At 42.3% G+C, this 22,338-nt stretch overlaps 1 protein-coding gene across 4 annotated transcripts in view; it reads left to right on the top strand.

The window, feature by feature from the left end:
• SCML4 (Scm polycomb group protein like 4) overlaps positions 1-18,826 on the top strand; it is a 128,634-nt gene extending 109,808 nt beyond the window's left edge. For 3 of the 4 annotated variants that reach the window (XM_014573691.3, XM_075923965.1, XM_075923966.1), the window contains exon 8: positions 1,576-16,498. In XM_014573691.3, coding sequence (XP_014429177.1) covers positions 1,576-1,701 — 126 coding nt within the window. In that variant the 3' untranslated portion in view covers positions 1,702-16,498. Of the gene's footprint in view, positions 1-1,575; positions 16,499-18,478 lie in introns of those variants that run through there. The other variant, XR_012902620.1, reaches the window with a different exon arrangement.
• The last annotated feature ends 3,512 nt before the right edge of the window (positions 18,827-22,338 follow it).

Raw genomic sequence — 22,338 nt, 5'->3', positions numbered from 1 at the left:
TGGAGAGGGTGACCTTACTGGGTGGGGAAACTTTTCCAGCTTCTGAAGTGGGACCAAGAAGGGCAGTCTTATTTTCATGATTTAATCTTTTTAGTCACTAATGGCCTGATTCTGCAAACCTTCATTACTGAGTCTTAGCAGTAGCTATTCTGGATAGTGCTAGTGAATCAACCCCACAGGGCTAGTTCCCATTTAGGGACTACTCACCATGCTCTGGAACAAGAGTTTGCAGAGACAGGCCTTAATACAATAACACTTTCTTATTGTATTTGGAAGCTGCCTGCTAACTCCAAATGCTATCGCACGCTTGCTGTACTTGGGAAACCTGAGTTGTTTCCTGCTCCCAATCCCTTATAAAAACACTTCAGTCATTTACCATAATGGTCCAAATTACTGTGGACCAGACCTCAACTCAGGTATGTCAACCTAACTCCGTTGACTTCCGTGATTTACACCTGTTAAGGATCTGGTCCTGCCTCTTCTAATAGTGCTATTGCAAAGTTTTAGATCACTACTGTAGAATTCTGCAATACATTTTTATAAGCACGGACACAGTGCAAATAAAGAGAAATCAAGCATACATACTTTTCTACAGAGGGATATACCTATTAAAGGATATTTAATTAAATATGAATGCTCCCTCTGGTACACTCTTGTCATGTAATTTAATTCTAACCCTTACATACCAATCATGTTAAAGGAAAAACAACACCCATATCAACATTTAGAAAAGTCAGATTCATTCTAATTGCTTGTCCATATTTTATTTTACTTCAGGCTATGCTCCAGAAGATTGTTTTTCTTTATGCTAGGCAAATGCAAGTTATACCCATATTTGAATGCTGCATTGATTCTTCCTTTATCTTACCTTCCTAAAATGATAGGAAAAAGAGATAAGGAGCAAGAGGTTTCCAATATTGTGTGTTGGGGCAGGTGGTGGAAACTGATGACCAATTGCTGAGTGAGTGAATCAGAAAGAAGTCTTACTGTGAGTCAGCAGTAAGCACAAGAATGGTCCATGCAAATTAAGATACATAGTAATCTTCATTAGTATAACATGGATCACACAGACAAGATCTCACCATCACATAGAAATTATTGCAATGCCTGGAAATCATGTTCGTACTTAGCACTGATTTAACTTCAAAGTGCTTTGATGAAACTTTAAAATGGACAAAATTACAGCCAGCTCCACTTACAACGAAGCCATTTGAAGATGCATCAGGAAGATGTGTTACCCTCAATGGAATGTCTTCTCGGGGTATGTCTACACAGCAGCATTATTTCTGAATAACTGATGTTATTTTGAAATAACAAAATGTGCATTTACACTGCAAGCCATTATTTCAAAATAATGTTGAGCTGGAGGATTTCTTACTGCAACCCCTGTAACCCTCATTCCACGAGGAATAAGAGGAGTCAAAAGAAGACTGTTATTCCTTCAACTGCCTGCTGTGTAGACAGCACCAAAAGCCAAATTAAGTTATTTCGACTTCAGCTACGCAAGTGACAGGTTCTACATCTCAATTCTCTCTCTCTCTCTCTCTCTCTCTCTCTCTCTCTCTTTTAAACCAGGAGATTGATGGCAATGCTTTATTGTTGCTGAAGAGTGACATGATCATGAAATACTTGGGGCTGAAATTGGGACCGGCATTGAAACTTTGTTACCACATCGATAAACTCAAGCAAGCAAAGTTCTGACATTTCCTTCAACAGTGACCCAATCACAACATAATCCAAGAGAGCAGACGAAAGGTAACATGTTGCCTTACAGAAATACATCAATTGTGAATTGTTTTCCCCTCTTTTTTAACAAAGACTTTGTCTTTTTTAATACTTGTGCATCTTCACCTTTTTTTAATCCAATGGGGTCTTTTAGCTGTTCCGTGTTAATAATTTGCCAAAAAGTATATAATTACAGTAATTATTTTATATCATTAATATTGTTATTATGATTATAGTAAGTCCTATTTTTGTAATCAGAAGTGGGAAATCAGAAACAAATACAGCTTTGACACATGCTGAGGATTGATGAGAGACAATAGAAGAGTCACTCATTAGCTACCTGTCTGGGGTATAATTAGTAACTTGCCAACATGGGTGTGTGTGGTCATAATGCAGACCCACGAACAAGAGCATTTTGAGATAAAAGGCCTAGAAAAGGGCCAATTAATGTCATTTGTTTGGTCTGCTATTGTTGTCTTATGGGCACTACCCCACATCTTGCACTATCTGGAAAACTTGAAATTCGTTAGTTAAAATAGAAAGTTTTTTCTAACGACTGAAGGAAGTACCTTTTTTCCTTCTAGAGGGAAAAATCTTATTAAACTTCAGGATTTAGCTGCTGATGACATAGTGGCTTTCAGTAGAGTGTGCTTTAGCCACCTTGATTTTATGTCTAATATACACACATATTAGGAACTGCAGCTCCTAGCATAACTTATCCTTCACTGCTCACAGACAACTAGTTCACCATTTAGCAAATCAAAAATGCAGAAAGTGTTCTTGATAGGATGCCACAAAAATCATTACGTTAAAGAGTGGGTGGCTAACACCCCAGCAAGGTCTACACTGCAGGCTTCTTGCTCAAGAACTGTTTTGTGCAAGTGTTCTTGTGCAATAGGTCTTGCGTAAGAGCACGTTCACACTGCCATGTGCTTTTGTGCAAGAGCGTCCATGGCAGTGTGGATGCTCTCTTGCACAAGAAAGCTCTGATGGCCATTTTAGCCATAGGGGTTTCTTGCGCAAGAAACCCCTGTTTCCCATCCACACTGCCTTCTTGCGCAAGAGGGCTTATTCCTCGTGGGGAGAGGAATAACTCTTGTGCAAGAAGCCCTCTTTTCTGATGCTCTACTGTAAATTTACTTGCGCAAGAACACGCGTGCAGTGTAGATGCTCTGCAAGTTTTTGCACAAGAACAGCCATGCAGTGTAGACGTAGCCCAGGGTGTCTGGCATTCTCAGCAGTCTGCCTCCTTCCTTGAAGCCATGCCTATGTGACATATATTTTGTGGCACTCTTTAAAAGAACAAAAGAATGCAATGAAAGTATTCTCCCAAAGGAAGTTGGAAACACAATGCACACTGTACATTTGTAACTGTGTTTATCTAAAAGGTAGATTAATTTCCTTACTGAAGCTGCCATTGTGGATAATCTTGTTAAAATTCAGCACATAGGCAGAGATGTTGAGCATTAGGACTTAAGTAGATTCAAAATGTCCTTCTGCACTATAAAGAACCAAAAAAAAAAATTGTTCACATTTTATGTAGCTATGCCAGGATGAGTATATTTTTAAAAATAGTAGATTACTTGTGGGTCAAATATGCTCTTATTTTCTTCTTTTAAAATGAGATTTATCAAAAGGATACCTCCACCCATTCATCTTAAATAGCTTTCTCTTAATGGGTGTCTAGATTTCTTAGCAACTCTTTGAGATATTAGAGCTATATGATAGCCATGCTCAACCTGTCTCCAAGAGGGATGACAGTGATCAGACAGTACTACCCAACTCTGTTTACATAGAATGAAATGTTACCAAAAATATCTTTCAGAATAAAACTCATTTTTATGTGCAACATTATAATAAACCTGCAACCAAGATTCAAATTCAGGGCCTGATCCTGAAAATACATATGAATGTGAGTAATTTTAATCCCTTGAGTAGTTTCATTGAACTCATTGGGGTTATTCACATGAGTAAAGTTAATTGTGTGCTTATATGTTTGCATATAAACTGACCAGTTTTCAAGTAGCCCTGTATGCACATTGAAATGCCTTTGAAATGAACACCTTAATAAATGTGTCAAATGGATTCCTATAATGCTACGTATAAAATAGACTACTATCTAATCACGCTGACTATTAGAACTTTAAACTGAGCTTCATTGCTTTATGTCTATGTTGCACAAAATGAAAATCTACTCCACCAGATGTGTGCAAGAGACATAAAAGCATTCATACCAACATGATGGTTGTACCATTCATTGTTGTATTTTTAAAAGTTGAATCTTTTACCTACAATAATGCTACTTATTTGACCTGCTTTTAAAGTCAGAGCCCCAAAAATATAAAGACTTTAATATATCTGTAATGTCACATTCAAAAAATCCTAGGACAATCTAGTTTGCTTACATGTTTTTTCTTATTAAAAAAAAAAGAAGAAAAGAAAAACCTATGATTTTAGTTCCTTCCATCCAAATACTTATTTCACTGTAATATCAATAACTCTAAATGAGAATAGGTCAAAATTTTCCCAGTGGAATTTGTTTTCCATTGCAAAATGCCATTTCCTCACAATCTAAAAATGGGAAAATATTAATTTTGAGAGAACTTTGTTTTGGAAAGCGCCCCAAAACCAACATTTCACTATTATTGAAAAACTTCACTTTTTACATTCATGGGAGGGAGCATTTTGGGAGGTTTGTTTTCAAAACAGCATTGTTATTTGGAAATATATTTCACTGTATATTATATAGAAAGTCTAATTTGAATGAAATGTTTCAATTGACACAAACCATTTTTTAAAATTTCATTTTGCATAATATTTCCAAAGTCAACATTTGGATCTGCTTTGGAACAAACCAAAATTCCAAATACTGGCGTTTCCCACAGAACAAACATTCTGGTTCCTCACAACTCTTCTCCTCACATGCTTTCTTTCCTCTCCCTTCCCCTCTTTTAGCCATTAAAAGTGAATAGCAGTCAGAAGCCTGAGACAATGTTCACAACATATACAGTATAAACTAGTTAGCAACAATGATACTTTGACATTCAATGTGCTGGAAGAATTTCATACACCATTGTATGAATCTTGTATATATATGCAGTCAGTGGTGCTATTTTTTATATTAAACTTTTATGTATGACAGACTACTGAAGTCAGGATGTTTAATGTTTTGTCCTTGATGTCTTGTTTTCATTAATTGTATTATATAGAAGTACAACATATAGCAAAAACTCCTTTTTGTGTGTTTTGAAATTCAAAGCAATTAGGAGAAAAGCATTATTGTAGACATATTGCAATTATAACTAAGTTTTTCCCTCACAAGTCTTGTCAAAGACCGAAGTTAAACAACTCTGCTGTGTAAAACGGGTCTGGCCATTTCTTCTCAACAAGTACTAAAGAGTTAGAACATACATGTCATTCATTTCCAAATAAGATGCATGTACAATTTACTTTGCTTCTTGTTCCGTTGACAGCTTTCACTTCAGACTTTAGCCAATCAAGGCATGTATACATGTGTATATCCTCAGAAGCAGCTGTCAGCCATTTTCTACTTTAAAAGAATCATATCTGGATCAAAAGACATTTGCTTCAAGCAATGTCAACATTTTATGGGTATTCCCTTTAGTAAAGTGATGGAGGAATAATCTAAGAATTTGTGGGAAAGCTGAGTGTGAATTCTTTAGTTACTGCAGTTAAAACTGCAGTTGTAGAAGAGTAGACCTGTGCCCCAAATGTATCTGTTACTGACCTTTTTAAAGTTGTTGGCCAATTCTACCTATTCTGTTGACACAGATCATTCATTTTATCCTGTCACTGACTACTGCTGCTTTCATGGCAGTATCTCCCTCAGCAGGAGTGGCTGGCTCCGTATCCCCGGAAGGGGCAGGGCTGAGGCTAGCTTTCTCCAGGGAGCTTCACCACCACCTGGAGTGTGCCAAGTGCTTTGATGTGGGTGGGCAAAGAGGGCAGTTGCTCCAGTGCCCAGTGATTCAAAGGGGCCCAGAGCTTGCGGCTGCCGTCGATGCTACTGCGGCAACAGCGGTGGCCAGAGCCCACGACCCTTTACATTGCTGACAGACTGCCACACGGTGCATTCTGTGCAGCTCTGAGAGGTGGGAGAGGTGTTGTGGAGGGCTGGCTGCCCCAGCCCCGCCCCTTCTGTCCAAGGCCCCTCCCATTCTGTGACCACATAGGCAGTCAGCTCCCCTGGCTGTACCTTCCCCCGGAAGCCCTCAGTGCTGTTCAGAGCATAACCACATGGGCTCCAATAGCCACTTAAAGGGTCGTGGGCTCCAGATACTGCTGCAGTAGCACCAGTGGCGGCTGGGAGCCCTGGGCACTTTTGAATCACCGGGCACCAGGGCAGTTGCCTCCTTCCCTTATTCTCATTGACGGGCCCATCCCTCACTGACAAATGCCTTCCTCCAGAGCAAGGGCTACATTAGCTTCATACACTGCCCCTTGGCAATGCAGGGCTTCCAGTCTCCTCTTGGGCTGTGCCTGCTTTGGAACCTGGACCTCTCTTATGTGGCTCTTGATACATTTAAAAGGCAGAAGCATAACAGGGGACCAGGCATGAACCAGGACAGCTGATTCCCAGTTCGCTCCCGGTCCCATTCCCTCTTCCCCTCCCCCGCCCCCCCGCTATGCCTCTGCCTCCTCTGCCCCCCACGGAGATGGTGCTGGGGGGCACCGGCTTTTAAGCTGGCTCCCCCCCAGCACTGGCTCCTGCTTCCCGCCCCCTTGCTGCCTCTCTCTAATAAAGGCAGCAAGGGGTGGGGGGAGCGACTAGTCGAGTCACTGCTCATCTATCCCTTAAGCTTACATCTTTAGTGTGAAACAGAGACGCCTCATGTCCCTAGTGCTCTAGTCGAGAGAATTACTGTATATTGTCCATGAAGCATCTATATACTGAGTCTGTTCTACACAGGCATTTTGATCTGTTTTCTCCAATCTCCCCATTGGATGTAATGTTACAAAAATTCTCAGTTGACACATGGCTTCTTCTGCATCAAAGAACTAGAGAGTGTTAGGAAAATAACTCACAATAAGCCTTTTCAGGGGAAAAATGGAGAATTGAGTCCTTTCCCAAAAGCAAACCTCAGTGCAAGCGTTCCAGAATGCAGCACCCAAACACATAAAGGGTCACACTTTTTATGATACGGTAATAGGTCCAGGATTGCAAAAATGGGAAAATCCATACTTACAAAATTGGTTCTAACTCTGCACAGATTTACCAGAAAATGCCAACAAATCACTGCACACTCTGCCTTTCAGTGCTTGCAGTAGTTACATGCTGCTCTCTAATCCACACTCCCTTCATGGACAATTGGAAATGGTTTCTCTTGGAAATCTAAAATTGTACTTGAAAGAGAATCACTTTTATTCATTGCCACGAGTTCAATATTATGGAAACATGTCTGCTAACAATTTGCTTTGTGTAATTTGTACTAATGCTAATAAGCAGCAGCTGTGATGCTTCCTGTTGTAAAGTCTTTTGTGGTTGCAGTGGTATTATCACATATACTTCCCCAATGTGATAGACTGTAGCCAAGCTCTTATTCTGACACTATGCAGCTTGTGCAAATTCCCTCGACACAAAATAAGAACTATGCAAAACTTCATTAAGAGGCTGTGTCTCTCTTTGTTCCCAGTCTCTGAACCACCAGGTGCTTGGGTCTAAGCTGACGGGTGTGTTCACATGATGCATTAGAGATAAGTCACGGCATGTGTAATGTTTTGAACAGGACTGGTTTCAGCATAAGTGCCAGTGGCCGGTTAGGTTACTTGCAGTTTAAGCAATGGGTTTTCAATCTGAGGTTAACCAGTAGAGAAATATTAGAGTAAAATATGTTGGCACTTTAAGGCACAGACTGAAATACAGATGACTTTTCTCGGCCTCAGGCCAAAGTAAAATGGTTCCCTTATCCAGGACTAAATCAAGACTCTTGAGCTGAATCTTGATCCTACTGAGGCCAGTGGTAGAGCTACTATTGATTTCACCAGAACCAGAGCTTGGCTCAGAAAATAGGGTTAGCTTCAGCCAAGTTCTAAAAAGTAAGCAGGACCTAAGAAGATCTATTTCAGCATCCTTTGATCGACTAAGAAATAACAAAAGCCCATCAGCCTACTCTAGCCCCTCTCCCCTACAGCTCCTTCCCTGGTGGTTTATGTACTCTGTTCATAGGCATGGGAAGTAGGGATGTGGCAAGAACTGCAACAACCCTCATATTTTACGCCCCATGCCGGGGTTGTAAGCACCAGCCTGCACCTTGGGGCCCTGCTGCTGTCTGAGGTCCTAGCCACTAGTTCCAGGGGGTCCTGGCTGCCAGCCCTGCTACGTTGAGGGGATCTTGGCCATGGGCTCTATTCTTGGTTCTGGGGTCCCAGGCACCAGGGACTCCAGTGTGGTCCAGGGTCTCAGCCAACAGGCCAAGGGGCTCAGCTGCAGACTCATGGGCCGTAACCATTTATTCCAAGTCCGGGGCTCCACAGCCATCTCCCAGCTGTAGTTCCAGTCTGGTGCAGTGAGTGGTGCAGATGGGGAAAAGCTCAGCACCTGCACCCTAAAAATCATTCCAGCACCACTGCTCATTTCCTGCTGCCAGTGAAGCCTATAGTTATTCCAATAGGGAGCTTTGCTAATCCACCCATTTTTGAGGTTGGGTGGCAATGTGAGAGGGGCAGGTGTTAACCCCTGACTGCCAGAATCCATGTAGGTGTCAGGATCTTTTCAGCCCCATGTAGGAGGGTAACATTGCATAGGGCTGCTATGTGCACATGGAGGTTTGATGAGTTCTCCGTTTTGAAAGGCAGATTAAATTCTAATTCAGAGCTGTTAACTATGGAACTAAGCACGATCTCCCATTGATTTATACATGACTCCAAGGGGAGTTTTCCCAGCACAAGCATTCTGGGATCAGACCCTTAGGGAAACTTAAAAACAAAACTGTTTAAAACCAATCTCAGTGGCCCATGACAATCAGCCACTTTAACTGTGAGGGTACTTGCTAGTACATCAAATGCATCAGTTCTTTGACGATGTTACGTTAAAATAATAAGGCCAGACAGGACAATAGAAAAGAGTCCACCTGCTGTTGAAGGTTCTTTCCCTTCTTGGTTTCTGGAGAGTTGCCAAGAGCAGTGCTTGAACTAGGAGAGGAGAAAGGTGATAGGTATGTGTGTTGCTTAGCGAGGTTGGCTTGGTTATCTAGGCAGGCGGTGAAAGTGTATAAAATAAAAGCAGGGCTCAGCAGCTGAGGAGAGCAGTTTTCAAAGAGAAGGAAGTCCAGTGTTCTCCTGGGGGCCTCTTGCCACGTCTGTGGCTTTCTCCCAGACTAGAATAGAATCTTTCCTGAATGTATCAGGTTGTTTGTTTTTCAGCCCAGAGTTTTCATTGTTATTGTTAAAGGGAAAGATCATGGTACCGTCAGCTCTTAAAAATACAAATACAGATAATCAATTCCTCATTATAAATACTTTATAAAAGAACAGGAATCAGTAAATGTCTGAAAACAAAAGGAAATAATAGTAAGGAGATTTTAGTATGTAATTGGTCTACAACTTTCACTATAGTTGAACTCAGAAGTAAGACAGAAGAAAGAGTAAACCTCTGAATGTGGGTTAATCTAAACCAGCAAAAGATTGATGTTCAATTGTATTCCTTACTTTGATGGTTGCCTGGTCCATAATGCGTTTTTCAACCCTGAATATTTTTGCTGTAATGGCAATATTGAGAATTGATCGACATACCTGAGTTTCAGTGGTACAAAATGACTCTTCCAGATCTACTCTCTCTTCTCTATGATATTTCTAACGTGTTGTATGTAGTAACTAGGAGTGTTTGTACCAGCTTGATTCCAGTTTGTGTTGTACATAAGGAAAACATGCTCTCCTTTTCTTACAGCACAGTAATTCCAAAAGTTCTAAGACCAGGTCCTACCAAATGCTGGAGACCAGATCCTTAGCTGGTATCTATTGGCATCACTACATAGAACTCAATAGAAGTACATTGATTTACACCAGCAGAAGATCTGGTCTGTACATTACATGTACAGTAGAACCTTGGAGTTACAAACAGGCCTAATGACAGCAATTCAGGGCCCCAGGGCAGAAATCAGTCAGCCCCTTGCCCTCCTCCCTAAGTTTGGCCCACAAGCCAGAAAAAACCCAAACATCCCCACCTACCAAAAGAAGCCTGGGCCCCCCTGCCCAAACTTCTCCCACAGCTCCCTTCCCTCATCCCAAACTGCTTACTCTGGAGAAAGCCGTAGCAGTGCCTCTTGATTGAAAAATGCTTTTTATATGCCCCAATGCAGATTCCGGGGCGCAGTAGCCCTTCTCTGGAACCTGCATGGGACATATCAAAAACATCTTTCAATTAAAAGATGATTATCGGCAGAGCTACTGTGACAACCGGGCCCCTGGCAATTGCCCCTTTTGTCGTCGTCCCCCCCCATTTCCCACCAGTTAGTGGGTCTGGTTACAAACATCTGGGGACTAGAGGTTGTTTGTCTGAAATGTCCGTACCGCTGAACAAAATGTTATAGTTCTTTCAAAAGTTTACAAATGAACATTGACAGCTTGGAAACTTTACTGTGCAGAAGGAAATTCTGGCTTTTAAGCATCTTTAATTTAAATGAAACAAGCACAGAAGCAGTTTCCTTATCTTGTCAAGCGTCTTTCTAAAACTTTCCCTTTCTTTTTTTCATAGTTTCCATTTAACACAGCACTGAACTGTGTCTGCTTTATTTTTAAGTCTCTTCTGCTGCCTGATTGTGTATTTGCAGTTCCAAGTGAAATGTGTGGTTGGCTGGTCAGTTTGTGACTCTCATGTTCATAATTCTGAGATTCTACTGTACAATGTAATGGGCAGAAGTTAGGAATTTTCAGTCTGTGTGCCCTTTTTACACCACCAAGCAGAACATCAGGATCCAAACCTTTAGTCCTCTATTCCCTTATTGCACAAAACCTACTGCCTATGATTTATCTATGCACTTTGCAATCCCAGAAGTGGCTATTGGCTCATCCAGTCTTTCCTCCTGTAAGAAGCCAGACCGGATTCCAATATTTCAGTTCCTCAACTGTAAATTCAGTGGCATTACTAAAGATTTACACCAGTGTAACTAAAAGCAGAGGTTGACCCTCCATCTGTTGGTGCTAATGAAGTTCAAACTCAGGATCTCTTGTTTACTATACAGGTGTGCTAGCCAACTATTATTATTAACAATAATTATAATTTGTATTACAGTGGCATTTAGAGATTAAGAGCCCATTACATTAGGCATACTAAGAGATTAGCCCTGCATTTACAAGCTAATTAGACCTGACAGGCAAAGGTTAGAAGAAAGGAAGCATGCCTATTCTTCCTCCTTTGTTGAATATGGGGAATGGAGGTACATAAAGAAAGTGACTTGTCCAAGGTCACACAGGAAGCTGTGGGTAGCGCTGGCTGAAAACAGGGGAAAACTTTCATTAAATGTTTTTGGAAATATTCGTGTGATTTTTTTTACACAAATAAAAAAATCAAATATTTAAAAAAAAAACCTATTGGCCATTCTGTGAGCTAGCCAAAAACTGTATCACCATTTTCTATTGGAATTTCACAAAGCTTAACTTTTGGAAGAGCCTGGTGTTTGAACTCAAGGCTGCCTCCTGAGTTCTAGGCTAGGCCACAAAACATCTCCATCTCGCTAGTCTGCCCTTTCACTAAATGTTGTCCACCGCTAACCTGCTCATCACACAAGCATCTTGTGCATCTTCCTTAGTTCTTCTCCTATTCTCCCTTTGCCTCTTTCCTTCCCACCCTCCTATTTCTTTCTTTACTCATTCCTCTCTGCATCTCCCTTCTCTTTCTCCTTCCTCTGCATCTCATAACCTCTCTTCCTCTTCTCCCAAGTCCTAGCTTGCTACAGTTCCCTTTTCTCTGCCTTCCTCTTACCATTCTTCTCCCGCAGCAAACTCTTTCCTTTCTTATCCACCCCTTTCGTCTCCCTGCACCTACCTATATCTCTCCTGACTGTTCTTCATCTATCTCAACCCTCCCTCCCCCATCCCTTATCTCTGCTTTTCTCTTCTTCTTTTCTAGCCCCTTTTCACCTTTCACTCCTTTCAGGAAAGAGAACACAAAGTGGACTTGTTTGTTCACAGAAGATTCCAGTACAAGTTTTGTTCTGACTAAGGTTACCACTTGCTGATATTTTTGGATTAGAATTATTTTTTTCCCCAACCTCCTCATTATCTTGTCCACAAAATGTTCCTCTGCTTTAATGTGCCAGCATCAAAGGCATTTTTGAAGGAATTTCTCAGATGTCTGGTTAATTATTATTTGTTATATATACCTCATTAGAATCTCAGCAAATTTACACATGGCAAACACAAGTTTTTATGTAATTTCTCTCTGTCTCTGTCTCCGAACATTCCTTTTTGCCTAGACTTTTAAGTTAAAGTTGTTTAAATGCTTATTATTTCTAGCCTATCATCACAAAATAGAGAATAATAGATCATGTCATCCATTGTTCTTTGGAAATCATATGGATGAATCAGGTATGGCATGAGATCTGATCTCATGAGCATACTAGGTCCCACACATTTTATTGTTTCCTTTATAGGATGTGATGGTCAACATGTAGGCATTCAGTCCTGAGCAAGGTCAGTCCCCTGACTGATGCAGCATTAGGCAGGCTCAGAGATCCTCAGAGACAAAGCCATTCAGTTTGCTCCCACAAAATCTGCAGCTCCTAGCAGTGGGGGATAAGGACCCAGGGAGGCAAGACCGAGACGATGGGCAGGAGAAAGAGGAGAACTAATTCAGCAATCAGGCTCTGGTTTGTTGTGACACCTTTAGTAAGGCATGCCATTCTACACTTGTGTGCAAAGCATGACCGTACCATATAGCCCTCCTTACACTGTCTTGAGGATGCCATTTTGTTTGCAAAATGGCATCCTCCATGCACACTATGCAGCCAGTCAAGAAGTCATAGTTATAGCTTCCATTGGTGTACAACACATGTTTGCCTCCATAGATGGCACACCACTGATTCAGGGTGCTAGTGGCACGTGAGGGAGAGCAAGAAGCCAAGAGGAGAGATTTGTGTTCAATAGTACATAAAGTATCCTGTAAATATCCATTTTGTTATTTTCATTACAATATTTGTATGGCCATTGTCATCTTGAAATGTGCAGGCAGATTTGAACTCAGTTACACCAATGTGAATTCAGATATCAAGTGAGCTGAATTTACATATCAAGTGAGTTGTTTTTAGTTCAATGGCACTGCTCCAGCTTTATCCCAGCATTACTGAAATCAGAATTTGGCGTTGTCTCTCTGGTTTCATCCCATGGGAGAGACACATGCAGGAGAGTTTTCATCCAGCTGTGGAAGGTGGCAGTCCTACATCAGGCCTTAAATAGCACAAATCCTGCTTACACTTTTTAACATTGTATTGAGTTCCCTTCTGAATCCCCAGCATTAGATCCCGCAGCCAATGAAGTGTGGATTTTGTTATATATGGGGGCTGGGGTTGGTTGTTAATTGGACTCAAAGTGTGATAGCTTTGATTTTGAATGTACTATATAATTTGATAGCTAAGCTTCAGATTCTGCAGTGACTGGCTAAGCAGGGTTGCTTTCATCACATCCTGCAGATATTGTACAACTTCAGACTTTTAAAAATATAGTATGTATTAACCTTGACCTCATCAAACTGTGAATTGCATCTTCTCCTTCCTGTTACTCTAGAAACCTAGAAATAGCTATTTTGCAAGGACTTTACATATCAAGTGAGTTTGTAGATATTTTTCTTATATTGTTCATGTATGTACAGTATCCAGTAGAAAATTGAATAGAAGACAGTGAAATCTTATTCAAATTCTCAGACATGTGCTGTCTTCTATTCAGTTTTTCCCCATTTGTTCTCATCTATACAATTTACTACCAATAAATAAAATGCCACTGCATCACAGATTGTTAAGGGTGAAGTATTACTGGTCTGCTTCAAAATCCACCAAAATCAATGGAGCCTTTCCATTGACTTCCAGAGGTTTTCAATCAGGCCCATGTAAATGGTCTCTAAATGGCTCAATTAGCTTAGATATATTAACTTACTAGGACTCTTCAATAGCAATCTGTATATTGCAAAATAGCTTGTAAATAAATGAGATTTCCTTTTTATTAGAACTGTGTGGTCACGGTACACTGATGGGATTGACTGAAATATTAGGTCTTGTGACTAAATGTAAGGTGTGCATAAGCCTTGTTTATTTTGAAATTATTTGATTCAGGTGTAGCCTGATTACTTTCATGCCTATGCTTTGCTCTTGCACTCCCATATTGCCCTTTTGGGCTGACCCAGCTTGCTACTATCAGCCTACCTAGGAAAGGCAGCTTGACACATTTCCCCAACAGGATCGTTTCCGTAAAAAACTTTTATCACAGCAAAGAGTGCAACTCAATGGCAGCACCACAATTCAAACCTTCCCTCCTTGTGTTAAGGAAGACCTAAGATCAACCTCTTTCCCAGCATGTCAGCCACCAACAGATGCAGAATCCATTCTCTTTTGTGCTCTTCTTGTCTTTTTTGCATTACAGGCCAATTTACCTGCATGTCTGATTCATGTACTGGCTTTAAAACTTTCAAAGCCTGATTCTTCTCTCACATTGCTATAAATTGGGAGCAATTCCATTGACCTGAGAGGAGAATCAGGCTCACATTTTTCTTGTTTGGCCTTGGCACCAGACTATTTCCTTAAATGAGAGAAAAACTGGCACAGGCTAAGGGTTTGTAAAGGACTTTTTTCAGCAAAGTACTTATGCACATGCATAAGCTCCATTGATTTTAATGGGAGTTAAGCATGTGCTTAGAGTTTATCCCCTGCTTACATGCACTGCTGAATCTGAGTTGAGGCCGTGCAGTTTGTGATGCTGTGAAGCCCCATGGTATGGATTAGGCAATCCATTCATGTACTTGGTGTTCATTCTGCAGTTCTTTTTTTTTTTTTTAAGTTAATTCAATATTTTAGCATTATATTTCAAATATTTTCTGGGGAATATCAATAAGTTTATGAGTTACAGAGACCATTTCGAGGCCTGTGATTTTTTTTAAAGTATATTTAACTATTACTATTAATAATAATACTAATTAATAATAATAATAATGATTATGAGGCTAATATAATGCAAGTTTTCTTTTATTTCAGACCTGTCATACTTAGTAAGGGCAATCCATAGGGTATATTGTTAAACATGCCAGTGCTACAGTATGGCACTAACATCAGGGAAAAGACATCTTACTCATATTTCTGCTTTCTGGAAATGTGATGCAGCCTTTTTAACACTTTAATGTAAATCTCTCCCAAATGTTCATGTTGAATAACAAGCATTTCACACAAGTGAACAGTGTTTCATATGAAATAGTTCTGCATTCATTTTGCAAATATACAAACAAGAGGAACCTAGCGTAAAAGACAAACATGGAACTTACACGATGTGTGAGACTAATGTAGAGATAAGAAAACTGGACTTCTAGGAATGGCATGGTTATGACAGAGAGCATATTAGTATTATTGGCCTCATAATTAAAGAACTTTGGTTCAACTTGTATGGTGTATGCACATACATATGTATTACAGATGCATGTGCAAACCCACACCCTGGATATATATATACATACACAGATGCAGCGAAACAAAGATCTTCAATTTAGCATGTTTTGTATGGGTGGGTCCAATGTATTCATTCTTACTATGTACAGTGTTTTAATACATTTACTATCATGTTACAAACATTGTGTCAAACTGTGCTTTTTTATTTCTTTAAATCATTTTTTTTATTATTTGTAACCCTTCAAGTGGATTCTCTGTCACTATTTAGAGGCATGTGTTAATGTATAGTTGTATACTGACTATTCTGTGTACTGTATGCTACTGTTTGCATCTTAATTAAGCTGGTTATTACTGGCCTTAATGTTCTACGGTTGTTTAAAAACTAAATTTGTCTGGGTTGCAATATTTGATGCAGTATGTTTAAGATGCAGTATATTGGAGGACCAGCTGTGATTAAACAGACAGTTCCCAAACTTTCAAATTTATGTTTCATGCGCAATGCCAGTACTTTCTTTTACTATTATAAAATTATTTCTGTATTTTTAATAAAGAATTGCATTTACTTGGTTCTATGTATGTTTTATCCAATAAACTGTATTTTTTAGATAAATGTCTGATCTCAGTAATATCTTTCTGCATGTATACATGCACACACCTGTGCACTCTCACACAGAGATTTTTTACTAGAACAACACAGCTAGCTTGAAAATGTCTTTGTAGTATTGCACACTTCATGAGCTTGCAGTGCTGTAAATGGTAGAATTAGCACCTAACCTCTCCTGTGAAGAGCTAGGCTCATATTTTTAGTCCCGCTCCTTGGGTACACAAGCAAGAGATGGATACTGTGGTGTCAGCCTATTGATAAATCTCCACTGCAGCACATTAGCATCAAGGATTAGTTGCCGGAAAGGCTGTTTCTCCAGGTTCTGCAATGAATTGGGGTGTTGAAGCTGCAATACACACAGGCTACGTCTAGACTGGCATGATTTTCCAGAAATGCTTTTAACGGAAAAGTTTTCCGTTAAAAGCATTTTCGGAAAAGAGCGTCTAGATTGGCAGGATGCTTTTCCGCAAAAGCCATTTTCTCCATTTTCGCGATCGGGGCTTTTTTGTGTAAAACAAATCTCTGCTGTCTACACTGGCCCTTTTGCACAAAAGTTTTTCAGAAAGACTTTTGCCCAAACGGGAGCAGCATAGTATTTCCGCAAAAGCACCAACATTCTTACATGAGATCGTCAGTGCTTTGCAGAAATTCAAGCAGCCAGTGTAGACAGCTGGCAAGTTTTTCCGCAAAAGCAGATGATTTTGTGGAAAAACTTGCCAGTCTAAACACAGCCCCTGTATCGGGTTCCAAATCCTCTAGGCTGTAGTCATAAGGCTAAATTCTGATGTCAGCTAAGCCAGGGTAAATCAGCAATAACACCACTGAAGACATAACTCCAGTGAAGGTAGACATGCTGCAGGTGAAACATCCCTGCTTTGGCACCCTCGGGACATGAGGGGTCCCGAACCACAGAGTTTGCCAGACCAGGGGAGATCAAGACTCCCCACCCAGCTGTAGGCTCTGCTGCCAGCTAGGGATGGTCTCTCTGTCATCAGCCTGTCTGCCTCCAGCCCTTCACTGCATCAGCTCTAGCCAGGGGGCTGGCTCCACTGCCTCCAGCCCCAGCTGGGGCTGCACTCCCGATGGCACTAGCCCTGGTTGGGGCTGCAATACCTGCTATGCTAGCCCCACTAGGGATGTGCTTCTGAACCTGGCCAGCCAGGGATCTCTGGCCCAGCAATATCTGGATGTTGCCAGACCAAAGAGTCCTGGATGGTAGCGTTCAACCTGTAGTTGCAAGGCAGACGTCACTCTGACCTTGCCCACCCTACTGAGGAAGGACAGTTAGAATCACCTAGCAATGCACTAATAAAGGGCCTGATGAAGCTCCAGAAACTTGGCCAATTGCCCTAAGGGCTCATAGGGTATGTCTACACTACCCCGCTAGTACGAACTAGCGGGGTAATGTATGCATACCGAACGTGCAAATGAAGCCCGGGATTTGAATTTCCCGGGCTTTATTTGCATAAGCCGGCCGGCGCCATTTTTAAATGCCGGCTTGTTCAAACCCCGTGCCGCGCGGCTACACGCGGCACGGGCTAGATAGTTCGGACTAACAAGCTATTCCGAACTATCTGTATGCCAGGTGTACAGATAGTTCGGAATGGCTTGCTAGTCCGAACTATCTAGCCCGTGCCGTGTGTAGCCGCACGGCACGGGGTTCGAACAAGCCGGCATTTAAAAATGGCGCCGGCCGGCTTATGCAAATAAAGCCCGGGAAATTCAAATCCCGGGCTTCATTTGCACGTTCGGTATGCATACATTACCCCGCTAGTTCGCACTAGCGGGGTAGTGTAGACATACCCATATAGACTACATGGAAGATTCGAAAGAGGATATGCAAATTCCATAGGAATTGGCATATCTTCTTCCGATCTCACTTTTGAAAATGGAGCTTTCGAAAGTGACAGTAATAAGATGCGGGTTTTTTTGCAACCCCACCTTTTTTTGAAAAGCCGCGTAAACCTCATTTTTTGAGGAAAAGTGGCTTTTCGAAAAGGAGGGGTTGCCGAAAAAAACCACATCTTGATTACTTTCACTTTTGAAAGCTCCAATTTCAAATGTGAGATAGGAAGCCCCTCATCCTCTTTCAAATCTTCCACATAGTCTAGATGAGCCCTAAGAAATGCTGTCCCTAGAAAATCAGAAATGGTTACACCGCTGCATATGAAGGCATGTGGCTGCCTCCACACTATACCCATGCATTAAAGAAACCAAGTTGCCTCTTCTTTCTCCCTGTATTCTCTTTCCACCTCTATAATGCTACCAACCCGTAGGCATGCTGTCACTTCCATTGCAGTCAATTTGCCATTGACTTGAATGGAAGCAGGCACAGGGCCCTAATTAATAATTCCCAGGTCAGAACAGCTCCTATTTCTCTCTGTACTGTGATGGGAATCATCACAAAGTGTTACAACAAAACAGTTTTACAATTATCAAAATACGTTTCATTCATGTTTCTTCTGGCCTCCTTCTGGGCTCCTGAATTTAAAGTCGATTTTAAAAAAAATGTTTTAATTTTTCTGTTCTTGTTCTTTTCCATGGCCAGACCAGGAGTAACAAACACCTGTAAGGTCCAGTCATCCTAGCTGCACCTGCTTGGATGCTGTTCTCCTCCCAGCTGCAACAGATCAGCTGGAAGGGGTGTGATTGGTCACAGAGTGGTAAGAAGCTGCAGTGCGCGGAACACTGTCCACATCCCAGTCAGAATGGTGGAGCAGCAGGTGTGAAGGTAAAGCAGCTTTAAAGATGTGCTGAGCAGCTAAGCTCCCTAGTCAAGGTCAGCACAAAAGTTCTGCTCCAACACCCACTGACGGCAACAAGAGTCTTTCCATTGACTCTGGTAGATGCTGGATTGGAGCCAAAATTCCCTGCCACAGCCACCCCTTGTCTGTAGCTCTGGGTCTGTGAATAAAGGCCTCTCATGCCAGGGTTGTAAATGTGACAGCTTTCACAAACACGGAATTTGCAGGCATGAAATGGTTTAGCTGAAGAAGAAAAGCTGTGTGAGATACCATTTGCTCCACATCAGAGATGGTCTTGTGCTCAGCGGTTATTCTGGAAAATGGTGTTCCACATGGATGCTGCAGTCCCTGTCGTGCCTGAAGCACCACATGGGGTTCTTCCTGCCTTATTTCACTGCAGCTCACCCAGCTCTATGCCTGGAAAAACACTTTTAACATCCCCGTGTGGTGACTGCTCCACTACAGGTTTCTAATCACATTTGAACCCAATCCAAAAAATCCATTCTGAGCTCAGGCTGTACTTTATGTGCGACTAGCCTACCATGTATACCGATTTTGCTGCTCCGGCTGTGGAGAACCTCCCTTTCTCCTTGGGCCATACTTTCACCATTAGTCTTCCAAGCTGATGGGAAGGGCTATGTCAAAGAGTATAGATGCATTTGCAATCTAAACTCATTCAGGGGCCTGATTTCTCAGAGGAAGGTGCTTAGCTTCTTATGGTGTCAGATCTGTGTATCAATAAAATTCCTAGTCCCTGTGAGCTGAGGGGGTTAAGGATAAGGCCTCGGCTATATAAACATAGGAAGCCACCTTCTTCGGATTCCTGGAAGTCTGGAAGCTAGAGCTAGGACTGGGACTCACGCAATTGAAACAGTGCTTGGAGGTCTTTGGAGGGAAATGCTCTATTATTATTAATTGCTATTATTTCTGCAGTAGGGACTCAGGACCTCAGCCAGGGAGCAGGGCCACATTTTACTAGCCATGCCACACTCATATAGCACAAATAGAACCCCTGCCTCAGAAAGCTCAGACTGTAGGATTTAGACACCATCCAACAGCTGAAAAAAACAAGGCCTGGGTAACAGTAGAGGCATCCACACTCAGATGCACAATTCTATGTATTAGTTGCTCTATAACTATTGGGGATGATTTGTTTCCTTGTACAAGCTACTGGGAGTGAGAGTTTAATTGTAGGCAAAGCTGGTGTACCACCTGCAGTTATAGTTGCCTGACATTTCCCAGTACCAGGCTTAAGCTATGTCTATGTTAGCACTTTTGTTGGTAATAGCTAGGGGGTGTGAAAAAACACTTACAGACATACGAGTGTGGACAGTTCTATGTCAGCACAAGACAACATAGCTCCAACTGCTCATTGGGGGTGGCTTAATTTTGCTCTCTCCCCTTGGCATAAAGGGACTCCATGGAAGATCTTACAGCAGTGCTGCTGTAAGCTGTGTAGTGTTGCCTAACAGTTTGCAAAATTTCAGCTATAACGGCTGAAATTTTCCAAGTAAGTGCATCGGATAAGAACAGCCAGACTAGGTCAAACCAATGGGCCAGCTAGCCCAGGATCCTGTCCCCTGACAGTGGCCAATGCCAGGTGCTTCCCAAGAACAGAACAGAATGGAATGTCACCGAATGATTGATCCTCTGTTGCCCACTCCCAGCTGCAGGCAATCAAAGGCTAGGGACACCCAGAGCATGGGCTTACATCCCTGACCATCTTGGACAATAGCCATCAACCAGCCTTCCAGCGGCCGCAGGTGGGCTGGGGACTGCACAGGGAGGGGCAGCAGGTAAGCAGCAGTGAGTGGAGAAGCCTGTCCCCCTCAGCAGCCACTGCCAGAGAGGGGTGCCCCAGGTAAGCATAGCACCCCCCTGCACCCACTTGTGCATTCCACTCCCTCCAAAGCCTGCACCCTTTTCCTCCACTCTCCCTTCAGTCCCCAAACTTCTGCCCAGAGCCTTCCCCCAGCACCTGCTCCTGCACCCTCACACCCTGCCCCAGACCAGAGCCTGCACCCGACTCCAACCCGGAGCCTGCACCCCTCATCCCTTCCTGCATCCTCATTCCCTGCCAGAGCCTGCACACTGCATCCCGTCTGCACCCCAATCCCTCAACTCCATTCTGGATCCTGTACCCTAGAGCCCCTCCTGCATCCAAAATTCCCCACAGAACCCCCCTCTTCAGCCCTCCTGCATCCAAATTCTCTCTGACAGACTGCAGCCACACCTGTCCCTCCAGTCACCTGCTTCAGCCCTGAGCCTCACCCAGAAGCACTCAAACTCCCTCCTAGAGTCTTAGGCAGGTGGGGGGTATGAGCGCTGGATATTTGGGGCACAACACATTTCTTCAAACCTGCCGCCAACTGCTCTTTGGTACCTAGTCCCTGAAGAGGATGAGAATTTACCACTCCTCCCAGTTACTCCTTTAGTTAATGTGCCAGAGGCTTGGGCTATGGCTCTAAAGGTTCCGTGGGAAAGAATGCTGCTGCCACATGGCAGAATTTGTGTTTTTTCAGTGTCCTTTTTCAAACCATTGGAAATCTCTCTCTCTCTCTCTCTCTCTCTCTCTCTCAGACACACACACACACACATACACACACATTAAAAAAAAAAGTTCAGGTTGCCAAGTCAGTCATACAGAAGTTAGGCAATGCCAGCATTACAGCTGCTTGTGCAGGAACAAAGGAAGTGGCAAAAGTGATTTCAAGCCACTTTTGTACTACCCTAATTCTTAGCCCTGATTGTCAATCAAAGTAAATTAAAGCAACCTCAGAGCTGCTCTAGCACAGATCTTGGCCACACCAGCCCCAAACTTGCAGCAAAGACAAGTTAGGTCCCAGCAAAACTACAGCCATACCCCCATCCTTCAGTCTGCCACTACCCCCATTGAGTGCTGGGGGAGACTCTAGGAGGAAGTTTGGAGGCTGGAGGGGGTGCAGGAGTTTTGGGGGGAAGGAAGAGTGGAGGGAAAGGATGTAGGCTTTGGAGGGAGTGGGGTGCATGAGAGGGTGGCTGGTGAAGATTTATTCCTCTGTCCAGGAAACCTCCTTACATGATAGGACATGCTCTGCCGTCTGCTACTTTTACAGACCCTTTCGACTGCCTAAATCAGACCACAGGAGTGTCTTTCTGTTGGTCCTAAACAATGCATCATAGCAGGCCTTTCCTTCAGCTCACCAGCTTCTCTATTGCATTCGTTTTTCTCTCAGAGACTTTTAAAACTAATATTTACTCAAAGGTAAATAAACCATCTTTATAAGTACTATTACTGCCCCTCCCCCCCCTTTGAATGTTTCCCCATGAAAGACTTGATATTCGTCTGGCAGTAGCTCTTAACTAATTGTTAACCTATTAGTAGGTGCCATAAAAATTATTGAAAGGCCAAGGCTAAAGCTGTTTGAATGAGAAATATTCCTATACAATTCCCCGGGGATGAAATAAAAAAGCCCCTGCCGGCAGAGTGGCTGCCAGTTTCAGACTAACACATTTGAAGATGATGTTTTGCTAACAGCAGTTAATCAGTAAATTCCCATTACTAATAAGGCCATCACTCTTGGCTGAAGCTGCAAATTACATGTTATGTTTCTCAGTGCTGAAGAGAAAATGTTCTTTAAATGTTACATCTGCATCTATAACATTTAGTACAAAACACTATCAG

This window comes from Pelodiscus sinensis, chromosome 3, assembly GCF_049634645.1.
Source record: "Pelodiscus sinensis isolate JC-2024 chromosome 3, ASM4963464v1, whole genome shotgun sequence".
NCBI lineage: Eukaryota > Metazoa > Chordata > Testudines > Trionychidae > Pelodiscus > Pelodiscus sinensis.
This window is presented reverse-complemented; position numbering and strand designations above follow the sequence as displayed.